A 12,039-nucleotide genomic window follows, 5' to 3' on the forward strand; every position below is an offset into this window, starting at 1 on the left:
TAGTTACAGATTAAATACACAGAGTCTCCAGGTTGCAGAAAAGCTACTTATTAACCCAGCTCATGTCAACCACCACTCCTGCCCCATGCTTTTCAAGAGTTCATATTTTTAACAGGCAAGCTTCCAGACTAGATTTTGTGCTGTGAGATGGAAAGCATGTATAGGACTACAAAACATAGGTATAACAGGACTTTAACGTTGTTAATCAGCTGTAGAAAACGTTTTAAATAAGTTGCAATTCATTTTTGTAAAAGAAAATCAAACGTTATTTTGCAAATCTAGATCAATTACTTTACACTCTTGTGTGCATTGTTCTGTAGATGTTCAGCGCAGACACCATATGGTTGTACAGGTATACACATGCCTTTGGTTTCCTTAGTCAGTAAACATTAACAGAACTGTCAGGAAAACCTACTTGTTATGAAAGTCATATATCTCCTGAATATTGCCAAAGATGATGTGTTCTTTATTAAGGATCCCAGCAGGTATTTCTTCCACTCCACTTGTCATTTCCCAGAGGTAAGTCTGGAAGACACCAGCAATTCTTAACTTTGTGAATAAATGCAATGAAAAAGAATAGATCTCCCTGTTCTATTGCTAAAGGCACAGGCTGACAAGGGAAATACGTACTTTGAGATTAAACAAACAAGGCAAAAAAAAAAATAAAAATAATTAAATGTTCCAGTGTCGCAGAAAGCTCTCCAGAGAAATCCAAAGCGATGACACTTAGAAGCTGTCTAAGGAAAAACATGCCAACAACACCTGTCTTTGCTGTCCAACTGATGGTATCCAAAAACTGCAGGCAGAAACAGTGGCAAGATAAGCTGTACTTGCCACTTCAGTAGCATTAGACACATGAAAATCTTTCAGACTTTAGGAATGTGAAAGCTGACAGGTTTCACTGTTCTTTGCCTTGAATATTACAGTCTCCTTCAGGAATACCCTGCTGTAGAGCTAGATAATGTACGTGACTGTGCAAATTCAGGTCTTTGAAATTGATCCAAATGAAATTAAATGATCCAAAGGAACAGATTTGAATTCTTAAGAAAATGCTCCATGATTAAAAAAAAACAACCCAAAACCAACATATAAACCAACAAATTTTGAGTCAACATCCAAATATATTGCTTTTTACTGAGCCCTAGGCCATTGCTCTGACTCTGAGGGGTGAGTGCAGCTTTGTAAATAAAGGCACACTCAGGTGTCCCTGGAGGTGCAGACATTTTCGGTCAAGCATGGGGAACACAGGGCATGGCTCAAGCCAGTGGGAGACAAACTTCCTCTGCTGGCCACCCAGCACCCTCCACCATCAGGACACAGCTCTGAGGCTAGTCATCAGTGGAGGTACCTTCACACACTCTTGACAGTCAGTACAGTGAATATCCACAAAGGATACCGTGTCTTTCCTGAAAATGCTGGAGACTTACTAAACTGTAACTTACCTCTAAGCATTCATGTAAGTCCCTGACATAAGCTTTTTCTGTCTGAAGCAGCTCAGCCATAATAAATCTGTGGGGGGGAAAAACAGTATTTCAGGTGTTTTGTACAAATGCCTATACCGTCCAATGAACAGAAACCAAAATATCCTTCTGTTTTCTTAATTAAAGCATTTGCACTCTAAACTTTCAGCTACCTTACTTGGCACCTTCCGGGTCTATGAATGAAAAGCCACTACACACTCTAGTCCATTTTAGGGTTATTTTCTAAATATCTGTTTTGAATGAAAGCCTATTAAGTTGTATTTTTGCAATCCTGAGCTGTGATTTACTATCTACATGGCTATCCTTAACAGTTAACTGATTCTCAGAATTTTTTTCCCCAGGAGTAAAGACTTGAGATTCACCAACAAACGTGCATCTTCCCTAACAGTCAGTGGTAAGGGACCCTGCAACTTGACCTTCAGTGGCAATACAGAGAGACTGGGAGACACCATGACTTTGAAGAGGCTTCAACAGCTTGGTATCCAATGAAAGAATCTAGACTACTGGGAAGCCCAAGAACTACATCCGTACTGTCTGAGGCTGGGCATCTCAAAGCTGAAATGCCTAATGTTTTGTGCCTGTGCTACAGGCAGATCAAGTAAACCTGCTGTTTCCTAAAGCAGAAACAGTTTCTTATCAAGGTTATGCCCTTGGTAACAATTTCAGAGAACTGAGAAGGATTGTACGCACAAATGATTTACAGAATATTCCCACACAAAACTTAAGACAAAATACTGTGAAATTAGACTGTTTCTAGATTTATGTGCAACAAGCATTCTCAAAATATTTCCTCTAGTACGAAATATTTCCAGTTCTCCACCCACCAAAATTTGAACCTTAACTTCAAGTGAACTTGTGTGTCACTGAAAGCCAGTTAGTTCCTCAGGACATCACTGAAGTTTAGATAATACCTAGATATATAAAGATGCCTTCAATGTTTTTCCTGTTCATTTTACTTTTGACATACAGCCAAAAAGAAATAATGACAGTATCTCCATTACATCAGTCTCTAATTGAAATGCTTGACTTATTCCTTTCCATTTCCAAAAGTTAACTTCTGCTTAAAACCAAAATAAATTCAACCTGTATGTTCTGAATTTCTCTAGCCTACAAAGTCTGCCCTACACCTGTAGACTTATTGAGATAACTTCACAACTGGAAGGAATTATAGGGCTGTCAGTTAGTTCTGGTCACACAAATATCATAGCATCATTCTTAGATAATGCATCATGGCAGACTGTGAGGGTCTGGGGACATACTCTTTCTTTCTGGCCGACTTTCTTTTTTCTTCATTGACTTCATGACCTGCATCTCGCAGCTTTACTTCCCGGTCAGAAAGACTTGCTGGAATAATATCTAGTTCTAGGTCCTTGTTATCCTACAAAAAAAGTGACAGTACAGATTTTAAATTCATTGTAAACCTACTGTTGTACAAAATTTTTTATTCGACCTAAAAGAGCTGAGAGATGAGGTCAGGGATCATTTTTTTGTTTAGCTAAAGGACCAGAGAATGGAAACTTTCAGCCAAAGCCTGAGTTTGAGTCAAGGTAACAGCACGGGAACAGCATTTATGGTTTATGCTAAAATTATACAGACTTTTATTCAAATAATGTGTTTCCCCCTCCTTCCCAGTAGCTGTATGATCATATGGAGAATGGTGCAAACATTTGTTTAGAAAATCCTTTTGATCTTCATCTGTCTCTTTCTCATATCACTGATCTGCCAGAAAAGAACATTTTCTCTACAGAAACAGTTCTGAGCTTGGATTGGAGCTGAGTTCTGAGTTGGTTGGATTTTAAGAGTTTCTAGTGGACACACGATAACCTGCAGCATTCATACCATATCCATCACTTCCCTCTGTGATCTTCAGCTTTGTTATGAAACCCCAGCAGGACACGGACTTACGGTACCTCTGTATTGATTCCAAGGGCTTTTTCCAGGGAGTAGCGGTATTTCCCCATCCTGAGAGAGAAGTCGCGGTAGCGTTTGTCAACGGTGGTGACCCACTTCCTAATTTCAGTGGCGTGTATATGTCCTTTTTCTACAAAGCTGTCAGCCAGCTGGATGAGGAGCTTCACTTTCTCCTTTGTTTGCTGCCCAAAATATGGTCATCTGTTATGTTACATTATTATTATTTCCTTTGCTTGTAATTCACACAGCAGTCAGAAGCAGGTCACAATTTTTCATACATCATTAAAGAGTGTCTGTACTTCATCTTATACAGAATCAAACTCTTTAAGCTTTGCCCAGGAAAACAGGAAAGGAATTACATTTTTGTAAGGACACTTATGAAGCTGCATGAGATTCAAAAAGTCAAATTTTGAAACCACACACACAAACACACAAGGAAAACATGTTGGAAGTTAGACATGCCTCCTTCCCACAACCAAAACCTTATTTGTTGTGAGCCTTGGAGTAGAAGACAGGATTTAAAAATCACAGCTCCTAAAATAGATGAGGTTACTCTGAATCTACACATAGGTGATTCTGCAGACCTACGTAGGCAGGTCATTAATACACCACATTATCAGTCCAGGAAGTGAGTTTGAGTCACTACTACTCTGTTTCAGAAACAAACAGAATTTAAATCTGAATTCCAGGTCTATTATAAAATCCTTCATTGGTATTTTAGTTCCAGTTAGAGCATTACAAATTATAAGATGCCTGAACTCCAAAACATCCACTGAGCCCCCAAACCTTCCAGAAGTCTTTTCCACTTGTAGTCTTACTGCCCCTTAGTCACTGTGGTTTTCCATGTTGAAGAACTTCGTGCAAATCTGGCACAAAGGAGCTAGTTATAAGTTTTATTTTAGATTCCAAATCTATCCCAGGAACTGAAGGTGCCCGGACAATATGTTTAAGCCAGCTTTAGTACAAAATGTTATAAAACCCTTAGATAGCAACTGTATAGACTGCATCCAACTGTAATGCACATGTTAATCCTTAAAAGCAAAAGGGGAATCAGTTGTATCCCCGGAGTTACTGGCAAGGTGCTTTTCAGAGATGGGGAGAACTTTCCATGCTGCCTGAAGCAAGACATGCTGTCAGGTACTTGACATTATCAGCAATTTGGCACAAATGGACAAACGATGTCAGACCAGAAAACATCCATCAGATTTCGAACACAGAACTGAATTTAAAAAATTTCACCAGCAAAATAAATTAACAGCTGAATCACAGGTCATCTTAGCAAAGTATTTGAGTATGTAAGCAAGGCTAGATGTGTAGAAGTTAAAATCACACTTCCTCTAATATTTAAAGGGCATTTCATTCCCAAAAGCTACTGGCTTTTTTGCTTTCCAAACAGTTGTTTAAGTCAGAAAGTTATTGGGATCAGGAAGGCTTTCAGTTACAGCTTAATTTGAGAATAACATCAGTCTGGAAGTGACATGCATTTACCAGATTGCACATGGTAGTGAAAACATTCTAGGTCAGCAGTAGGAAAGTGATTTACTAGAGCCCTAGGGAGCAAGACTAGATGTGTCAGTGTAACAAAAAGTCAGTAACAGTCAATAAGGAACAAGGTATAAAACTCAGTCCTAGGCTAAGGGTGAGAAATACTTTGGAAACTTCATGATGAATTGGGATTATTAAATTTTGGGTGACATGGTTTAGTGTGAGGTGTCCCTGCCCATGGCAGAGTGGAATTAGATGATCTTAAGGTCCTTTCCAACCCTAACTATTCTACGATTCTGATTTATAAACTGAAACATAATTTCAGGAGGACTGACTATGGATGTTTAGAGTCCAGAAGTACCATTAAAGGAATTTTGCACAGGTCCTGTCTGATGAAATTAACTTCCATACATTGCTAATTATCTCCCATTTTCACAAACATGCAAGCTAAGCAAAAAGGAAGCGGACAAGAACACCACAAAGCCTGTGAATCAAACCCATGCAAGTATGGATAACCTAATGAAGAATTTAAGGATTATAGAAGATCAATTTCAGGACACAGTGAAACGAGGCTACATAGTAACAAGGCCACAGTCTTGCTGTAGTCTGACACTGCAATTTAGATCCTTATCAGTGACTTTTAATACCACTGTGGATTTACTGTCTGTGAATTACCTATGGTTTGAATTAATTTGTCTGAAGCAGATCCAATCACCATTCCTCTGTAAACACCACCAGATTTCTCAGAATTGCTCCATAGAAATTAATAGATCCTTGGTAATGCAGTTTTTTATTAAAACCAGTTCACCCCAGAGTTAACACACCCATTTATTTGAAGTATTTCATTGGGATCAGCAGATTATTTGTAATGAAATAAATTATCATCTGTGATCAACCCAGCTGGAATTAATGAAACAAATTGTGGTTGTAATGACAGAAGAAAGAAGGAATCCAAGATGAACATGGATATGTTCAGATTTATTAGTTACTTTATTCCGTTCTTATATGATTGATTGAGGATGGAATTAGGGCATGTCTCAGTAGATCACTGTGAATTCTGTATGCAAAGGAGTTCTTCCTTCTGATCAGAACAAAAATGCTTTATGATCAGTGCAGACCAAGGGCAGAAAATCTTTTTGTGCCTATGTCTTGCTAAAAATGAAAGATCACAGCTCTCAAAAGACATTTATCTTCTGGGCTAGAAATGTCAGGAGGAAAGAACAAAATCAAGACAATATTATTACAGAGATTTAAGGCATTGAAATAGGATCATAAACATAGACTAAGACAGATGCTTTAATTAGATTAAAGTCACTGTTTACCTTGGCGGGTACTCTGAATTCCCCATATTCCTTCATGAGTTCCTGAGTTTCTTCTGCTGATTCCCCTGTGGAGTTGTGAGTAGAGAGGTAATACTCGCCTGTTTCTTGGATCCAGTCTAAGGCCTGTGAATGTTAAAAAAAAAAAGAAAAAGAAAAAGAAAAGGCAAAAACAAAGGAAAATCGAAACAAACGGTCTTTGTCTTTCACGAACTAATCCTCTGACAAAAGCAAATCTGCCAAAGAGAGGATAGTAAATCTATTGGGACTTAATACTGTGTATACTAGAACAATTTCTGGAACACACAAGAAGAATATAGTAATCAAAGCAGGTGGGAGAGGATACAAAAGGTAGTGTATGTTTCCTAGAAGAAAAAGGAGCATAGGGAATTCTACTTATATACAGATAAATATGCATGCAGAGAAAGCAGTTTTCTCATTCAGTAGTAGCTCAATAAAACAAGTTTGCTCTTGTATTTATTTTCGAGCAAATGAAAAAAAAAAAAACCCACAGAAAATAATCTGGCCTGGCAAAAATACTGAGTTTTGTTGCTGGATTTTGGAATTTTCTTGAATTGTTCTAAAAAGCTTTGCCATGTTTTCAAAAGTTACAGTTTTTAAATATAGCTTGAGGCTGCAGCAGGAACCTCGCACAGAGGCATTAATTAAGCAGATACAGGAAATACTTACACGCTGTCAGGACAGAAAGACAAAGTAGAGTTTTTACACTACCTGCTTGGCACTGCGCTCAAAGACAACATATTGCTGGCACTGATCTAATCTTCGTTTTTTCAGGGTCCAGAAGTGAAGGACCCGGTTCTCCCTCTGCAGCAGCTCACTCAGAATGGCTGTAGGGCAAAGGAAAATGTCTTCATGATTAGTTATTCTCTGAGTGCTTACAGAAATAAGCCATAAAAAGCTGAATTTACTCACTCTGCCTGGAACACATTCCCAAGAGCAGAGCCCCTGAGGTTGAAACCATGCTTTTTTTTTTTTTTTGCCTTTTTTTTTTTCAGAATTACAAAGGGGCAGCTTAAAAAAACAAACCAAACTAAACCCCAACACACAAAAAAGTGCAGTTGTGTGGTTATCTGGTAAAGGAGAAGATGCTAGAACAGCGTTTGGGATTTACGCCAGTAGCTGCACTGGGGTACATAATTTCTAGTCCTTCCTGGTACTGGTTGACATAGGAAAAAATGTCTTTTTACTGCCTTGTCTGTTGCTCTGCCCACAGGTAGTACTTGGCACCAAAGCCTAGTGTCCCATGCAGAGCTCTGGTCATGACTGAATTTAATTCAGACCTGACCTCTCAGTTTGAAATACCTGATAAGGTTTCTTGTACAGCTGCTCTGACTGATGGCCCATTATGTGCTCCCTATGAAGTTACTGCTGGGCTAGGATTTTAAGTTGAGGTCTGCTACTGGTCCTCTAAACTGTTTTCTGTGTGAGGGGGATGTGACAGACACCCAGATTCAGGAAGGGACTGTCAGGAGACCTGCTACTCCCTGGAGTCTACGACATACATGTTCTCCTTCAAAACCCAAATGCTCAGTCAGACTTTATCAACTTGATAAAAGGGTGTGATTTGACTCTTTACAAAGTACCATGTGTTTAACTTAAAAGATGACATGCAGAGAGAGTGCAAGAGATTTACAGTATGTTACTAACATACACCTTAGTTAAACCTGACTTTTTCTATTTAAACTGAGGTAAGCCATGTGCAGTGCGGTTCACCCAGCTCTGTTTGGGTATGGAGCTCAGGTCCCCCTTGGCAGGTAAGGCATGGCAGCCCTCCTGCCCTAACAGCCAAGACAGCGTCCACTAGAGGGGGCTTAGGCACAAGCAGCCAGGGCAGCAGCTGCTCTCTTCTATTAGAACATTGAGCGTAGTTTCTCAACCACTTACAGTGACTTACGATCATTTACAGCACCTGTTAACAACCTTTCTCATCCTAAGCGGTTCTCGAATATACTGATATTCATTGCTTATGTTACCAACACTGGTGGTAGCAAACAGATTTGGATGTATCCCTCCTTATTTACAAGTGTAACACTGATTTAGGTCAAAAAATCTGTAATACTTAAGTTAATTGCAAAACATAGCCTAGTCGCTGCTGAGGACAACAGGAACTTTGAATGACAAAAGAAACTCGAACTTTGTCATGGGTGCTCTAGATCAGGTCTCTGCATAAACAGTCCAGTCTATGCCAAAAAAACCTAATTTTGTCCTGCATTAATGACTTTGCTTGGAAGCATAGTAAGTATCCTACTATATGGTTGGTTTATTACAAAACTAAAGTGCACACTCAAAGATTTTCTTTGGAGAGAGTCACCAATCACAAGAATTACATATTTGGCTTAGGAAAAGATTAATATAGAAGTTGATTTTTATTTAAGTGAGTAACTTCAAATAAGCTCAGTGAGGAACACTCACAAGCTTTTATCAGGTGCATATTTAAGGGCTTACTGATTCAGGGGTTAACTAACTTTCCCATGATTTTCAACTATAGGGAACAGTTCACAACAACAAGCATTTGACATAGTAGCGTGGGAAATTTGAGCAAAGTCATGTTAACACTGAAGAGCTGGCATTGAAAAGAAGGAAAATAATCTCTTCAGTAGCACCTTTTTCATCTTTTGGGTAAAACCCAAGCTCCCATCCCTCCCATATATAATGATCACACTGCTTTTAACCTGTATCTTTCTGCAGCTTGTAAGAATGCAATAATAACAAAAATGTTTTATTTTTGCAGAATCACTCAGCTCATTTGCAGCATTTCTAGGCAGAGATTAATTTTTAATTAAGCAGAGAAATGAAAACATTTTTAAACATCTCAGATGTATCTCCTGATTGTAAACAGTTCTCTTCTGTCTAAAGGAAAGTAACTACAGTCAAATACTTTTGCTGGTGATTGTTTGATGTGGTATGACATTCAACAGAATTCCAGGGACAAAAAAATAGCAGATCCATCCTAGGGGCAAACAACTTTGGGACTCTTCTGACAAGAGAAGCCAGAAAGCACCCATGTTTCAAATTCTTTTTCTTCTCCAGTCCACTACCACTTGCAGCAGCAGAGTTCTGTATAAGAACTCATGCCTAGCAGAGAAGGATCACTTTCTGAGATGCCTCATTACCATTGCTAAATGTGTCAGGCATATGTATCATTTCAGTCACAATGGATAGAAAAACTTAAGGTGCTTTCTCAGCATGCTCACAAACTTTAGGATGACGTCACAACAGAAGGAGAAGCAACAAAAACCTTCAATGCTGTCACTGGATCGGTGCACTAACCTTTCACTTGCTGCTCAGGCCCCCTTGTATGGCTTGCTACTCCAGGCATGCTGACATTATTCCTGTGGATGTACTTGAGGAATACTTCTGCATTCCTTCGTGCCAGTGTACAGGCCTAAGAAAAACAGCCCCCAACCAAAAAGAATCAGTGAAGATGAGCAAAGAAAGCAAAGGGGACCCAAGGGAGTTCTCTGATCATTTTGCAGGGAGAAGTTCTCTTTTGTCTGGGAACATGAGAGCTTCAGCTAAGAGGCTAATAGTCAATAAACTCAGCCAATAAATGAACAGACTCATATATGTATTGAAACATGAGTAATTTTGAATATAATGGCTGATGGTTTTATTAGGCAAATTAATGGCAATAACAAACCAACTGGTCATAAAGAGCTAGTACAAAACATTTTCAATCTAATCAAAGCTAACCCCATCTCTCAGGAAAAGTACTCATTGTTTCAATAAAATGTACAATCCAAAGGCATAGTTTCTTAAGCTGGGCTTGCAAGCAGAGTTTCATGTTGTGTATCAATTTTGGAAGGTGGGAGGCTGATTATCAGTTGACTTGTCAGCCTGTCAGCTCCACAGCTCTTACAAAGCAGCACCTGGAAGGCAGTAGGAAATCTGTCTCTACCCTGGTCCTGCCCTGCAGACACACAATTGCTTCAGTTGTTAGTAGTTATTCAGTTATTGGCTTCAAAAACAAAATTTGAAATGCTGGATGGTTTGTATAAGCCAACACCAAAAAGACGTGTAATACCTGTCATTTATCATGCTCATCATATGCAATTTTGAGTATTTGAACTTTGAACCAGCACAACAATTAACATCCTCCAACTGCAATGCAAATGCCACCTAATTAGCCCTGATGACATCTGAGATATGCATTAAAGATAATGCTTATTACCCCTACTATAAAAGTGCAAAGCTGGTTTAGGATTTATACAGCCAGCCAGTAGCTGAAGTAAAAGTATACCTCAGGGCCTCCTCTCAAACTCACTAACACTGCTCTAAATTGAGTACTTAATGAGGAACTATTCTGATTTACTAGAGAACTAAAATGAGACCTTGAGAAAAGCTTCCTTCTGTTCCAGGTGTTTGCTGATCAGAGGGATGACGTGGTCTATCTCAGATGCTGGTCCAAGTTTATCTCGACCTCCACACCAATCTTCATCCCGTCTGTATTCTTGTTCCAGACTCTCTAATACGCTGCACACCTGAAACATGCCCATAGCACAATAATTCAGTTATCTACAGTCGTAATCAGGAGAAACATATTCAGTAAAAGTCTATGACCAATGACATTTTAAATCTAAATGTTTTGGATTGTGGGCCATGGCATGGGGATAACTGGGTATGAAACAGGCCCTGGACAGAGTGATCTAGCAGCTTTTCTTACCCGTAGGGATCTCTGCTCTTTGGGATATAATTTATCTGGTTTAAGGGTGGTGAATTCTTCTTCTCTTCCAATGGATAATGAGGGGGAAGAAACTCAAAACTCCGAATTAAGGCAGAGGTCAGTCTGGCCCCAGTGGATCATTCAGGAAACAATACGCATTCTGGAAGGGTGCTTTAGATGTGTTTAAATCCTACTGAAGTCAAGGAACTTAGCACATACTTAAAGAAAAACACATGCTTAAATAGGTTCCTGAAACAAAGTCTGAAGCTGGAACTAATTCTTTTCAGCTGCATGTTAGTTGCTCCCCATACAGCTTTTCTAAAGACTGATGGAAACCAATAGACATTAAATCAGTATCACAACCTAGGTGGATGCAGGTGTTCCACTGCACAGGGCTTACACACATATCTTCTATCTTGGTAGAAAAATGGGTATGACATAAATAAACCAACACAGTCTGAAAATTGTGTGTGCATTGGCCTCAGACAAGGCTGAGTTTTATACATTACAGATCCTGAGAACAGCAGCAGCCTGTGGAGACACTGAAAAAACTGCAAGTGGAACTTTCCTCTTGTTTCCCAGTTAGCTCTCCCTACACACTCCAATGTTGAGATTACTCAAGATCCAGTCAGTTTTTGCTAGGAGGCCAGCTAACCATGTTCACCCTTTCCTTGCTCACTCCTGCAACTTTTATATGAACACAGTTATAACTCAGAGGTTCCCACATGAATAAGAGCATAGCCTGGAAGAGACTCCAGCATCATCCACCCCACTATTGCAGACACATTTTCATATAACTCCATTCATTAACATATCAAATTCTGGTTTTAAATCAGTGAGCTGAGGTGAACTGATCAACTTACCCTGTTGCCAGGCTGTTCAAGAACCTTATGCATTTAACAGAACCTTATGCATTTAACCATCTGAAATCATAGAATCATAGAATCATAGAATCGTTAGGGTTGGAAAGGACCTTAAGATCACCTAGTTCCAACCTCCCTCCCATGGGCAGGGACACCTCACACTAAACCATGTCACCCAAGGCCTCGTCCAACCTGGTCTTGAACACTGCCAGGGGATGGGGCATTCACAACCTCCCTGGGCAACCCATTCCAGTCCCTCACCACCCTAACAGGAAAGAATTTCCTCCTTATATCCA

At 39.4% G+C, this 12,039-nt stretch overlaps 1 protein-coding gene across 15 annotated transcripts in view; it reads right to left on the minus strand.

Annotated features, from left to right (window-relative positions):
• The window catches only part of KALRN (kalirin RhoGEF kinase), a 520,424-nt gene that overhangs the window by 156,424 nt on the left and 351,961 nt on the right, over nucleotides 1-12,039 (minus strand). For all 15 annotated transcript variants that reach the window (XM_062607041.1, XM_062607047.1, XM_062607043.1 and 12 more), the window contains 8 exons: nucleotides 10,549-10,698; nucleotides 9,488-9,602; nucleotides 6,929-7,044; nucleotides 6,200-6,322; nucleotides 3,392-3,574; nucleotides 2,741-2,859; nucleotides 1,443-1,509; nucleotides 416-525 (listed from right to left, as the gene is read on the minus strand). In XM_062607041.1, coding sequence (XP_062463025.1) covers nucleotides 416-525; nucleotides 1,443-1,509; nucleotides 2,741-2,859; nucleotides 3,392-3,574; nucleotides 6,200-6,322; nucleotides 6,929-7,044; nucleotides 9,488-9,602; nucleotides 10,549-10,698 — 983 coding nt within the window. The remainder of the gene's footprint in view (nucleotides 1-415; nucleotides 526-1,442; nucleotides 1,510-2,740; nucleotides 2,860-3,391; nucleotides 3,575-6,199; nucleotides 6,323-6,928; nucleotides 7,045-9,487; nucleotides 9,603-10,548; nucleotides 10,699-12,039) is intronic.

The sequence above is a fragment of the Pezoporus occidentalis genome, unplaced genomic scaffold (genome assembly GCF_034315485.1).
Source record: "Pezoporus occidentalis ecotype Australia unplaced genomic scaffold, CSIRO_AGI_Poc_V1 ctg12, whole genome shotgun sequence".
NCBI lineage: Eukaryota > Metazoa > Chordata > Aves > Psittaciformes > Psittacidae > Pezoporus > Pezoporus occidentalis.